Genomic DNA, 23265 nt, shown 5'->3' with positions numbered 1-23265 from the left:
ACTGTGTCTATCCTTTCATTGACAAGATGCTTTAACAGTGAGAATAAATATTCAAATCAGTCTGCTCTGTTCATATGTTCAGGACCAGTGAATTAAACTCTGACAAGGATGAACAAAAGTAGTTTATTAGAAGAGAACGTGGTTAGTTGCATTTTTTTCCCCCCAACACAATCTGTGTGCTCAATCATAAAATAGTGAAAATCTTGATTTGTTAATATACAGATTAATCTCCATAAACACAGATAAAGCAAACACACTTATGGCTTTAGATGACTCCCTCAGACTCGATTCACCGTTATACACATACCTGTACTACAAACATTACATTTTTTAAGTCATCATTAAATATCTTCACACATTATTTCTTTTACTAAATTCCTAAATTTGACACTTTTGCTATTTCAAGCTTTATACAACAATTGTGTCATCGTCATACTACATTCAATAGAGAAAGTGAGACCCAGGCAGTATAATTTTTTTTTTTAACATGGATGCTACTAAAACCTTTGCACACAGTATTAGTAGAGTCATATAAAGAGCACCTGTCCTGCTCTGCTAGTATGGAAGCATTTTATTATTTTCAAGACACCAGGTAGACGCACCATGTTGCATTATATATGAGTGAGACGTAAACAAACTGCCTTTGAACAACGGGATGGAAGAACCTGTGGCTGCAGAAAGGGTGGCTTCACGAAGTGAGCTGGATTAAAATACAGTGTAAACAAGCCTGTCTGCACAACAGCTGAGGTGTTTCCTAATATAGGGAGAAGTTGACACATGTGCCAAAGCAGCATGGACAGAAAACAAAGTCAGAACAAGAAGAGTGCTGGATGAAATGAAGAATCTGGTTGCTTCCACTGCACTTGAGGATCATTTGTGGGCACATTACAGTGAAATGTCTTACGTTTTCACCATCTCCCAACTATTCCTTGTCAATTCAGTTTTGAAGTTTTGACACTGGGGCATACAAGTGCTTTAAAATGTCACTCCTGCTCTGAGAAACTGTCCCATTTTGTTTTTGTGCTAGTTCCACTCTGGTTCAAGTTTCATCTCAAACCCAGTGAACTCCCAGATACTCTCCCCTGCACAAACAGTGTCTGCTTGACCTCTGAGTTATATGTCTACAGATGTGCCAACCTCTACACAGTAGCCATTTACGTTTTACGATGAAAACAGCACTTTCCTGCTTTTTCAGATAAAGCAGTGGTCAGACCAAACAAATAAAAATAAATTCCTGAAGATCAAAGACACACATTTGCTTCTGGTAGTGGTTACTATCGGTTTGCGCCAAATATCTACTCTTAGAAATAAAGGTACCAAACTACTTTTCGTATATATGTTTTACCTGGGAAAGGTACACGTCTACCTTTAATTAGCTTTTAGAATAAAAGTATGTTGTATTAAATGTCCAGTTATGTATCTTATTTTGAAAGGTATACTATAGTCATGTTTCCTTCTCAGAGATACATACTAAAGGTAAAAAAAGATACAGCTTGATAAGTGAACACTGGCCTGTGAATTCATGAGCCTCGGCCTGGTGAGCCAATAGAAACTGAGAATGAGGGACTGTAGTCTCTTTGGTTGAAAAAAAATTGAAGGTGCTGCTTATTAAATCAGCAGTCTTTTGCCTCACTGTTTTTGTGGTAATATTCTGTTTTTCTGTCTGCTTGCTAGGATTTTCTTGTTAATGTGTGCAATTACCCATAAACCCCTTTTCTCTGTCCTCATACAAGCACATCTATGTGCATCAGTCCAGAAGTAGAAATCAGTCCTAATTAGTTATGTACATGTTCAGGTTTCTAGGTCTTACTGAATAATGTTAAAATAAATGAGAATTCAGGCCCTTTGGATCAATTACAATTTGCAGTAAGCCAGGAAGTTTGCAACGAATCAGAACATTTATACTGTTCGGAAGTGATTTGTAAAATTTTACAACCCTCTGAGACTCATCGTTTTCTGTTAATCTGTTTTCTTCCGTAAAGTCACTTTGTCTTTGGTCTCCTGCAGTTTCTCAGCCAGCTTGTCTTTCGTCTCCTCCATTTTTTCAGCGAAGCGCTCTTTAGTCTCTTCCATGCGTTCTGACAGGAGCTCTTTAGTTTCCTCCATTTTCTCTGAAAATCGTTCTTTTGTCTCCTCCATCTTCTCAGAGAGTCTCTCTCTGGTCTCTTCCATTTTGTCCTGCAGGTACTCTGTGACCGGGGGAGGGGTGGAGAAGTAGCCATGTTTACGGAGGTACTGCACTGAGAGAGACGTGCCGCCAAGCGTCACCGTGTACCTGGCTGGCGTAGCAAGCTGTTCAGGACAAAGATGATAATTGAAACACAAAATTTTGACAGCTGTGTTGCTTCATGTTCTGTGCATTAGATTAGTGCAGGTGATACCTTATACATTGCGTAGGCTGTTATTGCATAGCCACCCTGAGAATCTCGCAAAATGCCTACAATCCTGTCCGGTAAGCCAATGTACTCCAGAAATGGCACCAAGTTCACCCCTCTGGCAAAAAAAACAACAGCAATGTAGAAATGTTTTAGCACTGATAGAATCTGAGATGGGGATTTTTCATGCCCAGTCATTTAAAGTGGAATTATAGAGTTATTAATGGCATGCTGATAACAGTGTGTCCTGTATTTGTTTGCACTCCAGATGACAGTGAAATGTGTATGAATGAGAAACGCTGACAGACTTTATCCAGGTAAACAGCTTTACAAGTGGCCTTTAAACCCAGCACATAATTACCAAGGAGCATTTTCCTTGGTTCAGGAATATCAAAAGGTACATTCAGCAAAGGTTTACACCGATCAACCATAACATTAAAACCACTGAGAGGTGAAGTAAAAAACACTGATTATCACATTACAATGGCATCTGTCAAGGGGTGGGATATATTAGGCAGTTGATGTGTTGGAAGCAGGAAAAATGGGCAAGCGTAAGGATCTGTGCCTCGCAGCTTGCTGAGTATGGGGCTGCATAGTTGCAGACCGGTCAGAAAGCCCATGCTGACCCCCCGTCCACTGCCGAAAGCACCTACAATGGGCACAAGAGCATCAGAACTGGACCATGGAGCAATGGAAGAAGGTGGCCTGGTCTGATGAATCACGTGGACGGCCGGGTGCGTGTGTGTCGCTTACCTGGGGAAAAGATGGCACCAAGATGCACTATGGGAAGAAGACAAGCCAGTGGAGACAGTGTGATGTTCTGGGCAATGTTCTGCTGGGAAACCTTGGGTCCGGGCATTCATGTGGATGTTACTTTCACATGTACCACCTACCTAAACATTGTTGCATTGTTGACCAAGTACACCCCTTCATGGCAACAGTATTCCCTAATGGCAGTGGCCTCTTTCAACAGGATAATGCTCACTGCCACACTGATAAAGAGTACAAGGTGTTGTCTTGGCCTCCAAATTCCCCAGATCTCAATCTGATCGAGCATCTGTGGGAAGTGCTGGACAAACAAGTCCGATCCATGGAGGCCCCACCTCACCACTTACAGGACTTAAAGGGTCTGCTGCTAAAGTCTTGGTGCCAGATACACAGCACACCTTCAGAGGTCTTGTGGAGTCCATGCCTCGATGAGTCAGAGCTGTTTTGGCAGAAGAAGGGAGACCTAAACAATATTAGGCAGGTGGTTTTAATGTTATGGCTGATCAGTGTGTGTGTGTGTGTGTGTGTGTGTGTGTGTGTTGAGTTTGTGACACAGAGCTCCCTTATGATGTTTAATAAAAATAAAAATGTACATGTCAAACAATAGCACATACAGTATGTCAGATGATGGACAGTAACCAGAAGACCAAACAGTACTGCATTATAATAATCTAGCCTGAAAGTGACAAAAGCATGAACTAATTTTTTAAATTATCATCCAATGATAAAAGTGGTGTAATTTTACCACTATGATGAAGAAAGTTTTGTTTATGAAGTTAACTGTGAATGAAATGAGAGCTGGCTGTCAAAGACAACACCAAGGTTCTGAACCAGTGAGTATAAAGATACTGGAGTACATTTACAGTCAGGTCCATAAATATTGGGACAGTGACACAGTTTTGGTAATTTTGCCTCTGTATACCACCAAAGTGGATTTGAAATGAAGCAGTCAAGATGTGACTGAAGCGTAGACTTTCAGCTTTAATTCAAGGGGTTTAACAAAAATATTGCATTAACCATTTAGGAATTACAGTCATTTTTTACAGAGTTCCTCCATTTTCACAGGCTCAAAAGTAATGGGACAAACTAATATAATCATAAATATTAGGATTATTTTTATTACTTGGAGGTAAATCCTTTGCAGTCAATGACTACCTGAAGTCTGGACCCCATGGACATCACCAAATGCTGAGTTCCTCCCTTGAGATGATTTGCCAGGTCTTTACTGCAGCCATCTTCAGTTGCTGCTTGTTTGTGGGTCTTTCTGCCTTCAGATTTGTCTTCAGTAAGTGAAAAGCAGCTCAGTTGGGTTGAAGTCAGGTGACTGACTCGGCCATTTAAGAACATTTAATTTCCAAGCTCTTGGGCTGCTTTCACAGTATGTTTTGGGTTGTTATCCATCTGTACTGTGAAGCGCTGTCCTATCAGTTTTGCAGCATTTGACTGAATCTGAGCAGAAAGTATAGCTCTATCCACTTCAGAATTCATCCTGCTACTTCTATCAACAGTCACATTATCAATAAACCCCAGTGACCCAGTTCCATTGGCAGCCAAACATGCCCATGCCATAACACTGCCTCCACATGTTTGACGGATGATGTGGTATGCTTTGGATCATGAGCCCTTCCTTTCCTTCTCCATACTTTTCTCTTCCCATCATTCTGGTACAAGTTAATCTTGCATCAGAACTGGTCAGGCTTTTTTTAGAGGTTTTTTAGCAAAGTCTAATCTGGCCTTTGTGTTCTTGAGTGTTACCAGCGGTTTGCATCTTGAGGTAAACCGTCTGTATTTACATTCATGAAGGTGGCTCTTGATTGTAGACTTTGACAATGATAGGCCTACCTCCTCCAGAGTATTCCTGACTTGGCTAGATGTTGTGAAGGGGTTGTTCTTCAATAAGAAAAGAATTCTGCAATCATCCACTTTAGTTGTTTTCTGTGGTCTCCCAGGCCTTTTGGCGTTGCTGAGCTCGCCAGTGCATTCCTTCTTTTTAAGAATGTACCAATTTGTTGATTTGGCCCTCCTAAAGTTTCTGCTATCTCTCTGATAGGTCTGTTTTGGTTTTTCAGCCTAATGATGGCCTCCTTCACTTGCATCAACACCTCTTTGGATGGCATATTGAGAGTTCCCATGAACAGCTACCAAATGCAAATTCAAAAGTTGGAATCACCTCCAGACCTTTTATCTCCTTAATTTATCATGATATAAGGAGGAAACAGGCCACAGCTGGCCATTAAACTGCTTATCAGTCAATTGTCCTATTACTTTTGAGCCTGTGAAAATGGAGGAACTCTGTAAAAAATGGCTGTAATTCCTAAACGGTTAATGCAATATTTTTGTTAAACCCCTTGAATTAAAGCTGAAAGTCTACGCTTCAGTCACATCTTGACTGCTTCATTTCAAATCCACTGTGGTGGTGTACAGAGGCAAAATTACCAAAACTGTGTCACTGTCCCAATATTTATGGACCTGACTGTACATTTATGGCAAGAGGCAGATGCCCTTATCCAGAACAACTTACATTTATCTCATTTTTTATACAACTGAGCAGTTGAGGGTTAAGGGACTGCTCAAGGGCCCAGCAGTGGCAGCCTGGCGGTGCTAGGATTTGAACTCACGTCCTTGTGATGCGCCTGACAGTTGAGTTTCAGAAAGTTATGCTGCCACCAGATGGAATCAATCATGTCAGGCTTGGTGAACTCTTAGCCCATATTTCCTCATGATATGTTTAAAAGGCAGCATGTAAATACAGAATTAAAAAAAAGGGCCCATAACAGAATCTTGTGGGACACGCTGTTTAACAGACACTGAGTCAGATGGACGTGCCCCAGGACGACAGACTGAGAACAGTTAGATAGATAGGCCTTGAACCAGTTCACCGATGTTCCTGTTTAAGTATTAAGATTAAGTTAAGTACTAAGTATTTTTCCATAAAATAGAATGGTATGACTGACCGTGTCAAAAGCTGCACTTAGATCCAGGAGGATCAAGATACCATTGGCAAGATACCAGCCGACTGACATCAGAAGATCATTGGTAACCCTACCAAGAGCATTTTCAGTGCTGTGACCTCGTCTTAAGTCTTACTGAAAAGGTCATAGCAAACGTTTTGTGGAAAGTTGGTCGTGAAGCTGCTCAGATATTCTGGCTAAAATTCTGGTGTACAATTTTGGCTAAAAATGGGCCAGTAACTGGATTGGTCTTCAGGGTCACCACTAAGTTTTTTAGGGACTGGAGTTAAAACAATATTTTTTAGCTGAGAAGGAGCAAAACCAGTGATCAGTGAAATGTTGATGATGGTAGTTATGTGTGGCCATACTGCAGGTAAGCATTTTTTTTGGAAATGTTGTAGGGATAGGATCAAAGAAAGCAAGTGGTACTCCTCATCTTGTAAATGAGTTTTGAAATGTAATCAGCAGTGATTGTCATGAAGCTAAATAGACACATGAAAGGAAATGTATGGGTTCAAGGTATGGGTAAGTCAATGGGGTCCGAGGCAGTAGCAGAGCTAATGAAGTGGAGTTTCTGTTACCAACCTGAAATTGATTATTTTCTCACAACAGCATGCCCCGAAGTGCTTTATTCCTCTTATACCACAGCAATTTGCCAACACTAACAATTTGTTATTTATTCAAAAACATTGCAGCCTACTTTCTATCTAATGTAGAACTCATAGTTTCATTTAATGTTGTGGAGCTTCCACAAAACAAGTTTCCTGTTTTCACTTATGTAATAAAGCTATAAACAGTTGTTCCCTCAACAGCCTCTTTTTTCTCTCCCTTGAATGTAATAAGGCAAAAAAAAATCCATGTGTTACTGCTGACATATGAATAAAGGTCTCCTCACAGAAATTTTTTTTTTTATTCGTTTATGTGGTGAGTACGCAATACAAGTCCCTGTGTGAGTTGTCACTACAGAAAGAAACGTAACGTATTAGAATGAGTGCAGTAATATAAAGCTGTGATCTGCCTTGCAGCTAGAACTACCAATACCTTCTGACCAATCAGATTGGAGAATTCAACTGCATTTGGTACAAGATTACTAGCTTATATGAGGATGTGGACAAACTACATCACTAAAGCACTCCTGCAGGAAATAAATTTATATAATTATAAATTTAATAAATTTTTTTTAGGGTTAATAATCAGCAAGTGTCAACATTAATACCAAAAGAACTGAATGAACATTCTAGAGGAAAGACCTGTACTTACTTCATGGCAGCATAATAAAACGTCCCAAACCACACAGTGGAAGTGACGAGATGCACCGGCACCATCACTTTGCCATACTGTTTAAAAGTCTTCTTAAACCTCTGATAGAGGCCAATTGATTTGTCCTGCAGTGGATCGAGGTCTCTGTTGCTCTGTGGTGAGGCTCCTGTCTCTCCCTGGCTTCTCTCATCTCTCTGTGCAGCTGTTTGAACCTCAGGACGTGTCTTGTGGGACTCTGAGTTCCTGGTGATGCTGGAGGAGCTGAAGCAGCGTACAGTAAAGCGCTTTATATGAAGGATCTGTGCACGGACGCTCAGGTCCCTCAAGTTGAGGTCCAGGCACACAGAGCGCAGCGGGACAGCTGCAGAACACAGCACACGCTGCATCATCTGTTCCTCAAATTCACAACCTCTCACAGCCTAGAGAGGAGAAAACAAAGGATCAATACAATATTTCTATTCCCTCACCTAATGTGTGCCTCCTGTATAATAATTAATACCTAACAATGTGTGTAAACAGTAGGAATGAGGTGAAGGTGCTCACAGATCTCTGTGCAACTGTGCATAATTTGGATTTCTACTAAATCTGACTTACATTACCTTAACATACTTACACATTAGAGTGGGTGATATGTAGGGGTGGGGGAAAAAAACGATACAGCATAGTATCGCAATATTTTCCGCTGCAATACTGTATCGATACACGGACGCCAAGTATCAATATTTTGTTATACTTTTTGGTAGAATAATAAAATCAATTTCTCTACAGTCCACTAGATGGTGGTGTTGAGCATGCAGTAAGTTAGTAAAATAAAGATGGCGGCATCGCGGGAAGTTATCAGGAAAGCCCCGTCTGCGTTTAAATCGGATGTATGGACTTACTTTGGATTTGTAAACAAGGAGGGGACAACTGAGATGGATATGACATATGGGATTTGCAAGGAGTGTCATATGAAGGTAAAATACTCTAAGAATACCACAAACTTTTTACATTTAATTAAGGCAGACTAGACTAGATTGTAATACAAATAGTTGAGTTTGCCAGGTGCATACAACATTTATGACAGGTTTTCATGAAAGTGTTGGTCAGTTTGTCTGCACTGCAGCAATAAAATTGAAGTGAGATAAAAGAAACATTTCTCAGTTTGTTTAAGTTAAAACAGATGTTGCCGAAGTTTTCCTTTGGGGACATAATTTGAAGTTGGAAAACGGTAATAAATTGCAAAATATCACAGAATATCGCAATATATTTAAAATCGCAATATTATTGTATCGTTACACAAGTATCGTGATAATATCGTATCGTGGGGCCTCTGGTGATTCCCACCCCTAGTGATATGACATCAGCATCCCAATAGATTTAATCACAATAATTTGACTTCATTCCATACTCACATGGCAGTTTATCAAAAGTGAATTGCATTTGCATATCCATTTAAGAATACAATGTGACAAAAGAAGATATATAAGAGAGAAAAGAAAAAAGTCAATATACACTATATGGCCAAAAGTATGTGGACACCTAACCGTCATATCCATATGTGCTCGCTGAGCATACCATTTAGTTCCCCTTTGCTGCTATAACAGCCTCCACTCTTCTGGGAAGGCTTTCCACTAAATTACGGAATGTGGCTGTGGGGATTTCTGCCCATTCAGCTACAAGAGCATTAGTGAGGTCAGGCACTGATGTTGGGTGAGGAGGCCTGGGATGCAGTCAGCGTTCCAGTTCATCCCAAAGGTGTTCAGTGGGGTTGAGGTCAGGGCTCTGTGCAGGCCTCTCTAGTTCTTCCAAACCAACCCTGGCAAGCCATGTTTTCATGTTTTCTCGCTTTGTGTACAGAGGCACTGTCATGCTGGAACATGTTTGGGCCACTTCGTTCCAAGGAAGAGAAATCTTAATGTTACACCATACAAAGACATTCTAAACAATTGTGCACGTCCAACTTTGTGGCAACAGTTTGGGGAAGAACCATATATGGGTGTGACGGTCAGGTGTCCACAAACTTTTGGCCATATAGTGTATGAGTATTTAAAATTCTTATTAGATCTCAATCTTTATTTTAGGGCTCTGTAACTGATTACGCTCCTGCTTTGCCAGAATTACGTCTGGGGCTTAAGGGGAGGCAGCTAGTATCTGATAAGGGAATGGAGTAGGCTGAAGGGAAACTCCCTACACAACTGAAACGTGGTCAGTGAGAGGGTTTATAGTGCATGTTGATAAGCAGATGATGATTGGACAGGCACGTTTCTGAACACGCTCTGGTTTCCCACAGCTTGTGTCAGGTTTCCATGCCATGCTGGGCAGGTGTGGGACGAATATATCCACTATGTACTGTTGTCTCCTGCCCTTCTCAGACAACACAAGAAATACAATTTGGTGTTCACATTTTTTTTTTAATAACTATTGCTGCTTTATAACAATCCTACTGTACATCAGAATGTATCCAGATTGCTAGCATCTTTGTGGTATCATAAAGACACTGTTGTCCAAACAGTTAAAGAGGCATAGGAGAAGGTTTCTCATAAACTCCACCATCATATCACTGGCACTATCATGGTACTGCATTCTTCTGGATTAAGTGCCATTTTACTGCTAAGGACCCAGCTTATCTAGGTTATTCAGATGTATCAAAGATGTTATTGTAGCTTCATAACACACATGGATGAGAGGTAGATCAACTATATACTTCCTGCAAATTTCAAAATCTGTGGCAGCACCAGTCATGAGTGCAAAATAGACCTTAGGCCACACCCCCGTGAGCTATTTTGGGAATTTTCATGGTGGCTTGCTCCACTTTCCTCTGCAAGCCTTTTATTTTTCCTTTTACTTTCCCTTATCTCTCACACGTGACATGTGTAGCACACTAACGCTAGAACGCTACCACTCAGAGGACCCTACTTGTGTTTGGTTCAGTATGTTAAATTTCAATTATAAATTTCCAATATTTGTGGATCCATATAGACAGGGTTTCTATATTTCTGAATGCATATAGACCGGGTTTCAGTATTTCTGAATGCATATAGACCGGGTTTCAGTATTTCTGGATGCATATAGACCGGGTTTCAGTATTTCTGGATGCATATAGACCGGGTTTCAGTATTTCTGGATGCATATAGACCGGGTTTCAGTATTTCTGGATGCATATAGACCGGGTTTCAGTATTTCTGGATGCATATAGACCAGGTTTCACTATTACAGGATGCAAGTAGACCGGATTTCAGTATTTCTGGATGCATATAGACCGGGTTTCAGTATTTCTGGATGCATATAGACCAGGTTTCACTATTACAGGATGCAAGTAGACCAGATTTCAGTATTTCTGGATGCATATAGACTGGGTTTCAGTATTTCTGGATGCAAGTAGACCGGATTTCAGTATTTCTGGATGCATGCAGACTGGATTTCAGTATTTCTGGATGCATGCAGTCAGGGTTGCCAGGGGCACAGTTTTTGCACAAAATCGGGCTAGGTTTGGAACAAGGCTGCAGGTGGAAAAAGCAAGTCCGGGGATGGTGTTTTTTGGACTAGTTTTAAAATAGTATGTGGCCACAAACATCTTGTTTTAAAGCAAATAATCAGAATTAAATATAATCAATATCCACAAACATAGGCTATAGCAAACAAAGGGAAAGTGTAAGTGCAGACAGTATATTTATGATGTACAGAACTGTTTATGTTGTAAAACACACTGCAAAGTTTAAGAGAGGGAAAAGGGGATTATGGAGGGTATAATGACTGTACCAGGCTATGATTAAACAAAAAGGTATACTTTGACTTTCTTTCCCACAAAAAGGCTGAGAAAAAGAAGAAAAATATGTCTCCTTTTCCAGTGCTTTTTGGGCTAGTTTCAGGTCTTTGCGTGTTGGGTTGGAAATTCTGCATGTAGATGGCCAGCAAACAACAATGCAGAGAAAGTAAAAAGGTGTTGTGGCAAAAATGCAAAAAAGAAAGATGCAGCAAAGCATTAAAAAATAAATGAATGTTCTGAATTGGCAAAGTTAAAAAGCAGGTTAGTTATATAGCAAGTTAGTTATATAATTTATTTGGAACTGGTTTGTGTTTTAGTTTTGTTGTTTCTCTGAAAATGTACCAATCTACTTAAAGGGAAATGGTGGCTGGCAAGAGATGACTAGCTAGCAAAAATAGTGTGACAATTCTTTGATACTAAAGTGAACGACTGAATTTAATATAAGCTAGTTATACTACACTTGTATCACTTCACCACCATGACTCAGTTGCAGACTGCGTACACACTTTGGTGAGTGCTACTGTATTTTTGTTAGTGCTGGTGCTCCTAGCTCTCTGAAACAGAAGCTGTGATACCCGACAGATCTGACACTGAGCTCTGCGGTAAAATAAATCATTTAGCAACAGAAAATTTGCTTACCAACCAAGTCACTGCTTTATTAAAGAAATGCATATCCTCTAGCATATTGTTGGTTTAATTGCTGTTTATGTGAAAGCAGGTGATACTTAAAACAGGAAAATCATGTTCTAATACTAGCTGATGCACTTGTCAGCTAATCATTTGTGTTATTTTGAACAAATTCTGAACACTTAAGCGCATATTCCCAGGCTGATTTTGTGCCCAGTCATCCCCTGTTAGTATCTGAGTGTTTATATGTGGATTATCTGGTTTTAAGTAAATAAATAAATAAATGACGTTTAAAAGTCCTTGCAGTCAGTAACATTCACCTTCAGCCCAGGGGGCGTGGCTTCACACACAGTAAACAACATGTCCTAAATAAACAAGCTGTAGAGTCGCGAGCTAGAGACACAGCTAACATTTCATCTGACATGACATGACCTACTGTCATATTATTGTGTTGGAACTGAACAAATCTGACAGCTAATGGACATTTTTAGGACAATTCAACGAGTCGTTTGCGTTATTACTTCCGAGTTTGATCATTATCAACCAACAGACTGGAATTACAGATTAGCTCAGATTAAGTGTTTATACAGAACAGTAGATATGGATGAGAGAGGACAGTGAGGACAGAGGACAGGCCCCACACACACACACACACACACACACACACACACACAGCGAGCTCTACATTACCGTGCAGTTAAATATAGCTAAGCTAATCGGCTAGCTGTCCAAGAAAGGACGGTGGCTAAAGCTGGAATGTGGTAGAAGAGGAAGCTGAGGTAGAAAGGAGAGTGTGTGAAGTGAAGCTTACATTGAACTCGTGTTGACTCGGAGTTTCTAACGTGTCCAAGAACGCACGCGCCGCGCCATGCTCCTGTCTCTGCCATGCAGGCACACACTGTCCACACTGCTGCACATGGACTTCACCCGCGCAATGCTGCATGGGAAATGGAGTCTTTCACGCTTAGCACGGTTAGCTTACATATATGAGGCTTTGTGAAGCTGAATTCATTAACGTGTGTACTCAACACTTCATTTTACAGCGTTCGTGTTAGTAAGCTAGAGCAGGAGTGAGTCTTCTTCACAGAAGCCCTGAAACGCAAACAGTGTTGCAGTGTTATGTTATTATTATGGCTTAATACCTCATTATTTCAATTTCCATTATTTCAACTCGTTATTTCAGGGTGTTTTGTAATTTTGACTTAATTCGAGTTATTATCTCGTTATTCTTGACATTTCTTATTTTGCTTTAATATTTAACACAACACAATTTATCAGTAGGCCTTATTTATTGAATATTAGCTTATAATTCATATCCAATGGGCTGTTTCACAAACAGGAAGTAAGCCACGTTGCTTTAGTGGACACATACACTCACCGCTCACTTTAATAGGAACACCTGTACACCTGCTCGCTTATGCGGTTATCTAATCAGCCAATCATGTGGCAGCAACACAATGACTAACTTCATGCAGGTACCACAGAATGGTGCGGGGGAAAAAAAAAAAAAAAAAAACATTGAGTGAGCGACAGTTCTGTGGGTGGAAAGGCCTTGTCGCCTTGCTGATAAGAGAGGTCAGAGGAAAATGGCCAGATTGGTTCGAGCTGCCAGGAAGGTTATAGTAACTCAAATAATCACTCTTTACAACCGTGGTGAGCAGAAAAGCATCCCGGCATGCAGAAACATCAAACCTTGAGGTGGATGGGCTACAACAGCAGAAGACCACATCAGGTTCCACTCCTGTCAGCCAAGAACAGGAATCTGAGGCTATCATGGGCACAGACTCACAGAAACTAAATCCCAGGAGATCAGCAGTTTCTGAAATACTCAAACCAGCCCATTTGTCCACTTGTGCAAAACTGGGCATAAAATAGTGGTGGGGACATGTCTCTGAGAGAGAGTTGCAAGAGTAGATTAATATGATTGAAGGGCAGATATTAACTTTGAGTGCCTGATTGTGCAAGTCAAAATAAAACCATTCTTTTAACCATTATGTTTTCAAAATTATTTCTTAGTACCTCAAAATAATGAGAACGTTTTCCCTGCTCTAACACACCTACTTCAACTCAGCAAGGGCTGTTAATTAGCGGATTAGTTGAATCGGGTGTGTTAAAGCAGGGAAAGCACTAAAATGTGCAGGATAGGGGGTACTTCAAGACAAGGCTTGGGAACCTGCGATCTTCTGGGAGACTTTTTCAGATCTGCACAGGTATCACGCAACTATTAGCCTCTCCCCTTACTCTGCATGTGACATTATTTGGGCCTATGCAGTTGTTCTCTTTTAAACATCCGCAGCATGGCCACTACCTGCAAACGCAATTCATTGCACACTCAAATTAGCTTCTCTTATTTGGAATTTTAGTAAATTAGAGTGTGCAAAACAAAAATGATGCCTCAATCTTACATTGCATCCTCTGTTACTCTAGGTATGATGTGTTTACTGGCCATGTCACTGCATAAAGCTGAATTCACTGTCCTGTTTTATAATCTTGCTTTGGATGTTAGCTCATTGCACTATTCTGTTAAATAGTACAGCTATACTTCACTTATGGATGTGATTTCAATACACTGTGTGTGTATAATATGTATGAGACAAGAGGAATGGACATTCAGACCTCTCAACACAATATTCGGTGTTTAACATACTACTACATAATAACTAATATAAATTATTGAGTAGCTACTGTTTCTTCTTCACATATACAGTAGGTGCTATCAGTAATGCAGTGCTTATTATCTTATTGTCTTTTGGAAGAGTTTTGTGTAATGTATTTTTGTTTTTTTCATGTTAACTCAGTAATATTTGTATATTATAAAAAAAAAACTAATAAATGAGAAATGTTTAGGAATGTAAGAACAAAGCTCAGTGTGCTGTGTGAGGAGGAGGAGCAGCATCTTGTAGCGAGAGAGAGAGAGAGAGAGAGAGAGAGAGAACACGCGCTGTATTCAACGCTCCTTCACTTCTTCTCCTGACTCACAGACTGCTGAAGATGCTACGTGTGTAATTTGTGGCGATCTTATAGCTAACGACTGCAAGGTGAGACTTCATGTTCTTTGTCTTTTTCCTGTTTACAATGAAAACTACAGTGATAGGTAGCTTTAAACTATACTGGTGAGGTAAAAGTATAGCTTCCAGATTTTTATTTGTGTACATTGGAGTAACAGGTGCATTTACAGCATGAGGTTGAATGACGTGGAGATACACAGTGCAATAATCAATAGATCTCATTTTTTAAAACAGTAATTGCCACGTTATTCAGAAGAGGAGAAAAGATCATTTCAGTGATTTTTTTTGTAATTCAACATGAAGGAGGCATTAAGCTGGAATCAGGCTCTCAGCAGGCAGAGAATTAGTATGTCTTGATATTGGGATCCAGGATGAGTCACAGGTGCTCAACGTGGTGAAAAGATGAAGAGCTGAAACATAATGGACTAATAGGACAGCCGTTTTCCTTGCAGTGACCTAAGTTTATCGCTTCACTTGGACTTCATTATGTAAAAGTGACCTTTTGTGCAATTGGCAAGTTGCATTGCTTCACTCCACATGCTGTACACTCCTGGGCAAAAATAAAAAATAAAAAAATGGTCCAAGCCAAAAATGGCAAATATAAAGCTTTTAATGGTCTTAACAACAAATCGTTGGTCAGAAAATTAGCAAGAATTAAACAAATGCTTTTTGCTGCAGTGAACTGTTTGGGGAAAAGCTAGAAACAGGGAAATTCACTTATTCAATTCAATTCAATTCAGTTTTATTTGTATAGCACTTTTAACAGTGGACATTGTCACAAAGCAGATTTACTGAAATAAATACATTCAAATTAAATTAAACCAAAATAAATTGTAAATGTCTTCTTGTACACAAAGGTAAAATCATTAAAAGGTTTAAAATTCAAACTAACACATATCTGAGTGTACGAAATTTTCCAAAAATATATTCTGGGATGTTTTTATCTTAAAGGATTAGTCATTATTTGGTTATCTGCCGCACCTGATGCAGTCCATCAAGGGCCACAAGGCTTAAACATTTAAAGAAATCAAAGGGAAAACCTATCTCATACTAATGTTCTTTATCTATTTGTTTAATTCTTTTAATGATATGTTGTTATGACCATTAACAACTTAATATTTTGCCATTTTGGCCCATTTTTTTATGCTCAGAAGTGTATTGCTGGTCACAGAGATTAAAAATTACAAATGGAAATATGGCATAATCTTAGGATTTTATGATTCACATTTTCACACTCTTGTAATTGATGAATGTGTTCTTAATCATAAAGGAAATTACAAAGGAAGCAGAAGGCAGGAAGCTGTCACACATTACCATTACATACTGTGTGCATTCACACGTACCCCAGCCTGTGTGATTTCAGTGAGTGTGATTGTGGTTTTTGGTGATAATAAACATTGACATATGCTTACAAATCAAACATCTTGCCTACATTATATCGAATACCAGATTGAACGTCATTGGCATCCTGACGCCTTTTGAAGCCTTTAAACCTGATTTAGCCTTGGGTTGGCTGTCACAATGTGCCTAATGTGAGTTCAGGAAGAAGTAGCCTGCTCATTCTTAATGCTTTTTTTGGATTTTATGTTTAATCTCTGAGGAGAGCATTACAATAAACAAAACCAACTGAATAACAAGGTACACACCAAATATGTTTCGAGAACTGTAAAATTAAGTTTTATGTCAACAACTATGTAGGAAACAATGCCTCTAAGTCTGTGTGAGCTTGACATGTTTGTGCTGCGATGTGGAATTTCATAACACCTTTTTCCTTTTCATGTTTCTGTGTCAACTTCAAAATTATCTAGTTGGTATAAAAGGGTGACTATTTCTGGCCCATGAAACATGAAAACATATACTCACCATCCACTTTCTAAGCAACACCTGTACACCTGCACATTCATGCAGTTATCTAATCAGTCAAAAATCATACAGGTCAGGATCTTCAGTTAACGTTCACATCAAACTTCAGAATGAAGAAAGAGTGTGATCTCTGTGACTTTGATTGTGCCATGGATATTGGTACCAGAAATTGCTGATCTCCTAGGAATTTTCACACACAGCAGTCTCTAGAGTTTACACGGAATGGTGAGAAAAACAAAAAATATCCTGTGTGCGAAGGGTCTTTGTTGATGAGAGAAGTCAGAGAAGAATGACCAGACTGCTTAGAGCTGACAGGAAGTCTATAGTAACTCAAATAAGCACTCTGTTACAACTGTGGTGAGCAGAAAAGCATCTCAGAAAACACAACACTTCAAACCTTGAGGTGGTCGGGCTACAACAGCAGAAGACTGCATCAGGTTCCACTCCTGTCAGCCAAGAACAAGAATTTGAGGCTATCATGCGCTCAGACTTACAGAAACTGGTAAAGAGTGATTATTTGAGTTACTATATCCTTCCTGGCAGCTCTAACCAATCTGGCCATTTTCCTCTGACCTCTCATATTAACAGGAGTTTCCACCTACAGAACTGTCACTCGCTCAATGGTTTTTTTTTTTTTTTTTTTTTTTTTTTTTTTTCTTACATTATTCTGTGTAAACTCTAGGGACCGTTGAGTGGGAAATTCCTAGGAGATCAGCAGTTTATGAAATACTCAAACCAGTCCAACTGGTACCAATAACCATGCCACAAACAGAGTCACAGAGATCACACTTTTTCTTCATTCTGATGTTTGATGTAAACATTATCTGAAGCTCTTGATCTGTATCTGCATGATTGTATGCATTGTACTGCTTTCACATGATTGGCTGACGTGATTAGATAACTGCATGAATATGCAGGTGTACAGGTGTTATAATACAGTCCTAATAAAGTGGACAGTAAGTGTATATATATATATATATATATCATTGCTCTCCTTGAATAGTTAATTTATATAAAATTATTTCTCACTCACTCACTTTCAGTAACTGCTTTATCCTGGTCACATTTGCAGATTGCAGAGCACCATACACACATACATTCACAATCATACACGTCTAGGGGCAAGTTGTCTTAGCCAGTCCACCTACTGGCATAATCTTGGGAGATGGGAGGAGAACGGAGCACTCAGAGGAAACCCACATGAACACAACGAGGACATGCACAGAAACTATGTACAGACAGTAACACAAACACACAACTAAATAGGGACCCTGGAGCTGTGAGGCAGCAATACTACCAGCTGTGTCATCACGCCACCCTAAAATTATGTCTACCTCTTAAAAAAAAAAAAGACATGGCCAATGGAGCTAGTGCAATTTTCTTTTTACTCCATCAGTACACCATATGCTAGCAACAATTCCTCATCTCTTCTTTCTTGATAAAGTGTCTTTTTTTCTTTTTTTTAACACAGGTTTGCAAGAATCTGGCATGATGAGTTCATTCACTGACAGCCACTCAGTTTGAAGCTCTTCTTTTCAGCAGTGAAAGAACCTCAGCCACAAAATGAACACATCGTTGTGGCCTTCACTTATTCCAAACTCCTCCCTAACACCCATCAACCACAGTGAGGAGTCCAACAAGTCCAAATCAGGAGTGTCAGGAAATTGTGAGCAGGTCCACATCGCCCCTGAGTTTTTCCTCACACTGGGCTTGCTAAGTCTGTTGGAGAACATCCTTGTTATTTTTGCCATCATCAAAAACAAGAACCTTCACTCTCCCATGTACTTTTTCATCTGCAGTCTGGCTTTGGCAGATATGTTAGTAAGTGTTTCCAATGCATGGGAGACTATAGTGATTCATCTTCTGGCTAATAGGAGGTTAGTTGTAGAAGATCACTTTATCCGTCAAATTGATAATGTGTTCGACTCTCTCATCTGCATTTCTGTGGTGGCCTCCATGTGCAGTCTGTTAGCTATTGCCGTGGACCGCTACATCTCCATATTTTATGCACTCCGCTACCACAGCATCATGACTGTGAAGCGAGCACGCATGATCATTGGTAGCATCTGGAGCTTCTGCACTGGCTGTGGGATTGTCTTCATTATCTACTCTGACACAACACCAGTGGTGGTTTGTCTGGTGGCTATGTTCTTGGCCATGCTGCTCTTAATGGCATCTCTCTACAGTCACATGTTCCTGCTGGCTCGATCCCACGTGAAGCGCATGGCAACGCTGCCCGGCTCCAATGCCTCCATCCAGCAGCGGGCCAGCTTGAAAGGAGCCCTCACTCTTACCATCCTTCTGGGTATCTTCATCGTGTGTTGGGTGCCATTCTTTCTCCACCTCATCCTTATGATCTCCTGTCCAAAGAACCTGTACTGCATCTGCTTCATGTCCCACTTCAACATTTACCTGATTCTCATTATGTGCAACTCTGTGATTGATCCTCTGATCTATGCACTGAGGAGCCAGGAGATGAGGAAGACTTTCAAGGAGATAATCTGCTGCTATAACCTTCGCAGCATCTGTAGCTTCTCCAGTAAATACTGAATAGAACCCAATGAATTACTTTGTCACTCAATAACTTAAATCAAACTGCTTAATAAAACACTTTTCATCCATCATCATGCAGCTGCAAACAGGACTGCACAACATTTATCACAAAATTGTTAATGGTACAGAATCTTGGACAGCATTTTAGAACTGGATTGGTCTTCTGTATCTTACTGCTAATAAAAATGCCTCAGAACTCAGAGGTCTGCCAGCTAGGGCTAGGCAATACCGCTGATTTTCTTTTCTATTCAAGATTAGTATCCCAATACCAATAGTTTGAAAAAATTTCTTATGTATTTAAAAAGGGGGAATCTACAGTTTCTGCAGTGAGAATTTGAGAACACACATATCAAGAGCTAAAAATTTAAATAAAAAATTGGAGACTGTTTTCTCTTTTTTACAGGAATAAGACATCACTTACAATATCTGTCGCTCTCGTTCAGGATATGGAGGGAAATTGCAGAAGGAGCAGTATTTCCAAACATTTTATTTCTCAGGATCTCATTGTGTTTGAAATATATACAGTGATCAGCCATAAAACCACCGACCACTGAGAGCTGAAGTGAAAACTTGTCAAGGGGTGGGATATATTAGGCAGCAAGTGAACAGTCAGTTATTGAAGTTGATGTGTTGAAAGCAGGAAAAATGGGCAAGCGTTAGGATCTGAACGACTTTGATCAGGGCCAAATTGTGATGGCTAGATGACTGGGTCAGAGCTTCTAAAGACTTACCTCTTCATAAAGTACTTAAGTTAAATGTCTGAGCGCTTGTCTATTACCTCCCCAACAGAGTTTTGGACTGATGGTATTCCTAGTTGTAACCTAGTGAGCCAATATCAGAATGTATTTTTGATAGACTTCAAAGCACTATTGTAAGTCGCTCTGGATAAGGGTGTCTGTCAAATGCCATAATGTAATGTAATGTAAATCTCTAAAACAGCAGGTCTTGTGTGGTGTTCCCGGTAGGCAGTGGTTAGTACCTACCAAAAGTGGTCCAAGGAAGGACAACTGGTGAATTGATTATGATTATGCACTCTAAGTTTGTCTTTTTTACTATCCCCTAGACAACTTTAGCACAGATAGCATTTTGACTTATGTTAAGAATCTTTGTGGATTTGCTAGGTGCTTTGTACCACTGCACCTTTAACAGTTTTTGTCTCTTGATAAGGGAGTCTGCTAAATAGCTAAATGTAAAATGTAAGACAATCAGTCATACCAGATACTCATCTTAGTTATATTTGGGTCACCCTTAATCCCAAATGACTAAGCCACACTACAGCTAGCTAGCTAAATATTAGATAATATTCAGCTAGCTGTAATGTGGCTTGGTGTAGCAAAGACAGTCCAAAGACAAAGCTTCCTTTAATTCAGTTATAGTAACTAAACTAACAGTAGTAACTAAAGTAACTAAACTATCACATATTCTCAGACCCATGTGAGTGAGTGAGCTATAAAAAGCCAGCTAGAGGTTAAAGATATAGCTACTAGTGAGAAAAATACTGTGAGTAGGTGGGATATATTGTCTTCTATGTCCTAGTACGCTTGTGTGACTTATTTCCTATTGGGACCAAAAGACAAAAGGTCAGCACCCTGCATTAATTTACAAAATTTGGAAATTGTGAGAAATAATGAAATATAATGTATAAAAATAGTAGTTCCACATTAGTACCAGAAATTTTAAAAGTGTAAAGTACAAGCAATTAAACAATATAAATAATTGCTGAGTATATAAACATGAAACTCTTAACTCCTTAACCATTTTTCTGTTTCATTTTAGATAGGCTTTCTTCTGAACATCACCTAGAAGCACTGACATTATTAATGTTAACATTTACAGTATTATGTGCCATGAGGTTAAATCAGTTTGCACTGCACAAAGTAGCTGTTAATTTAAGTCCTTTTTTGTAGCCTGTTGTGTAAATACCACATGACAAAGACATGTACAGAGATGCTCTAACATTATAGCATTACTTTGTACAATTACTTTTTTACTTTACATAAGTCTGGTTTTTAAATACCTGTATGTTACTTACTTTTTCTTTCACCTAATATGTTGGACTTTTACTTACTACATTTTAAAAGATCTCTACTTTCTACTCACTACATTTTCAAACACTACATCCCTACCTTTCTCTGAAATTAGCATCGAAGGAGTTCATCTAAATTCCTAACAAATCTAACTTTTAACAGAAGTGACAGCAAGAATACTTCTTAATACTTCTTTTACCACCACTGGACAGGGCTACAACAAAACTGTGAACATTAAATTGATTGATTTATTTTTTCAAAGTCGCTTCCTTTTGCTTTCCTTGTGATATATATATATATATATTTTGCAGGGGCTCTAATTCTGTGGTAACTGAAATGTTCTGTGATGCATCTGTAGTGATACTGTGTGAGTGTTAATGTACAGTGTTATGTATGGTGTATGTACAGTACATGGAGCCGATGTATAATTATGGACAAAAATATTACATTGGTGATTTAACTGTCAGTTCTGGATTAAGGACAGGGTCACCCAAAATTTAATGTAATTAATGAAACATGCATGAAGGTTTTTTGATAACATTTTTTTATTATGATAATACTGTATATGTTAGATAATGTGCTGTATTTGTTAGATGTTGTATTGTAACTTTTTTCCATATCATATGAATGAGAAACCGTAGTGTTAAATTCTACAGATCCAAACATAAACATAAACATACACATATGAATATTCTTAAAAAAAGAGATACATAGAGAGAGAGAGAGAGAGAGAGAGAGAGGGAGAGAGAGAGAGAGAGAGAGAATTTGCTTTCACTCTCAAATAATTTCACTCAGTCAAAAATACTGACTCACAGTTATTATTTAAGTATACATAGCTTTCCCAAATGAGACCAGGAAGACATTTAATGTTTTTTAATCATAAAGAAAAGTTGTTCAGTTACAAGAACTGTATTTGATTTAGCTCTTTAAAAATGTGCATTTATTGTCATCCTTATGGGTAATTATTTTATGTTCTCATGTTTAATTATGTACAGGTCAAAAGTTTACACCCCCTTTCAGAATCTGCAAAATGTTTATTATTTTACCAAAATAAGAGGGATCATACAAAATGCATGTTATTGTTTATTTAGTGCTGACCTGAATAAGATATTTCACATAAAAGATGTTTGCATATAGTCCACAAGAGAAAATAATACTTGAATTTATAAAAATAACCCCGTTCAAAAGTTTACATCCCCTTGATTCTTAATACTGTGTTGTTACCTGAATGATCCACAGCTGTGTTTTTTTTGTTTAGTGATTTTTTTTGTTTAGTGAGTTCTTCATGAGACCCTTGTTTGTCCTGAACAGTTAAACTGCCTGCTGTTCTTCAGAAAAATTCTTCAGGTCCCACAAATTCTTTGGTTTTCCAGCATTTTTGTGTATTTGAACCCTTTCCAACAATGACTGTATGATTTTGAGATCCATCTTTTCACACTGAGGACAACTGAGGGACTCATATGCAACTATTACAGAAGGTTCAAATGCTCACTGATGCTCCAGAAGGAAAAACCATGCATTAAGAGCCGGGGGGTGAAAACTTTTTGAATTTGAAGATCAGGGTAAATTTAACTTATTTTGTCTTCTGGGAAACATGTAACTATCTTCTGTAGCCTCTGAAGGGCAGTAATAAATGAAAAAATATGATATTTAGGCAAAATAAGAAAAATGTACACATCTCCATTCTGTTCAAAAGTTTTCACCCCCTGGCTTTTAATGCATGGTTTTTCCTTCTGTAAATTCAAGTATTATTTTCTCTTGTGGAATATATGTAAACATCTTTTATGTGAAATATCTTATTCAGGTCAGCACTAAATAAACAATAACATGCATTTTGTATGATCCCTCTTATTTTGGTAAAATAATTAACATTTAGCAGATTTTGAAAAGGGGATGTAAACTTTTGACCTCAACTGTATATATATATATATATATATATATATATATATATATATATATATATATATATATATATATATATATAAAATTGGTCCAATAGATATCATCATGTGCTATACAAATGAAATTGTGTAATGATGTAATGATACAGTTCAGCACTATTAATGTTTTGTGGTTATATTTTAA

The 23265-nt window shown here is 38.8% G+C and overlaps 2 protein-coding genes across 2 annotated transcripts; one reads left to right on the top strand and one right to left on the bottom strand.

Annotated features, from left to right (window-relative positions):
• Positions 1 to 109: 109 nt before the first annotated feature.
• On the bottom strand, positions 110 to 12696 carry fam210ab (family with sequence similarity 210 member Ab). Its single transcript, XM_026926554.3, has 4 exons — positions 12541 to 12696; positions 7355 to 7773; positions 2382 to 2493; positions 110 to 2292 (listed from the first exon to the last, which is right to left on the bottom strand). The coding sequence occupies exons 1-4, from the start codon at positions 12670 to 12672 to the stop codon at positions 1960 to 1962; spliced, it is 996 nt and encodes a 331-aa protein (XP_026782355.1). The 5' UTR covers positions 12673 to 12696; the 3' UTR covers positions 110 to 1959.
• Positions 12697 to 14581: 1885 nt separating this feature from the next.
• On the top strand, positions 14582 to 21267 carry mc5rb (melanocortin 5b receptor). The gene is made up of 2 exons (XM_026926088.3): positions 14582 to 14767; positions 18072 to 21267. Exon 2 carries the CDS (start codon positions 18164 to 18166, stop codon positions 19148 to 19150), a length of 987 nt encoding a protein of 328 aa, XP_026781889.1. The 5' UTR covers positions 14582 to 14767; positions 18072 to 18163; the 3' UTR covers positions 19151 to 21267.
• The last annotated feature ends 1998 nt before the right edge of the window (positions 21268 to 23265 follow it).

The sequence above is a fragment of the Pangasianodon hypophthalmus genome, chromosome 1 (assembly GCF_027358585.1).
Source record: "Pangasianodon hypophthalmus isolate fPanHyp1 chromosome 1, fPanHyp1.pri, whole genome shotgun sequence".
Classification (NCBI taxonomy): Eukaryota; Metazoa; Chordata; class Actinopteri; order Siluriformes; family Pangasiidae; genus Pangasianodon; species Pangasianodon hypophthalmus.
The sequence above is the reverse complement of the archived record's forward strand: the minus strand, read 5'-3'. Positions and strand labels throughout refer to the sequence as shown.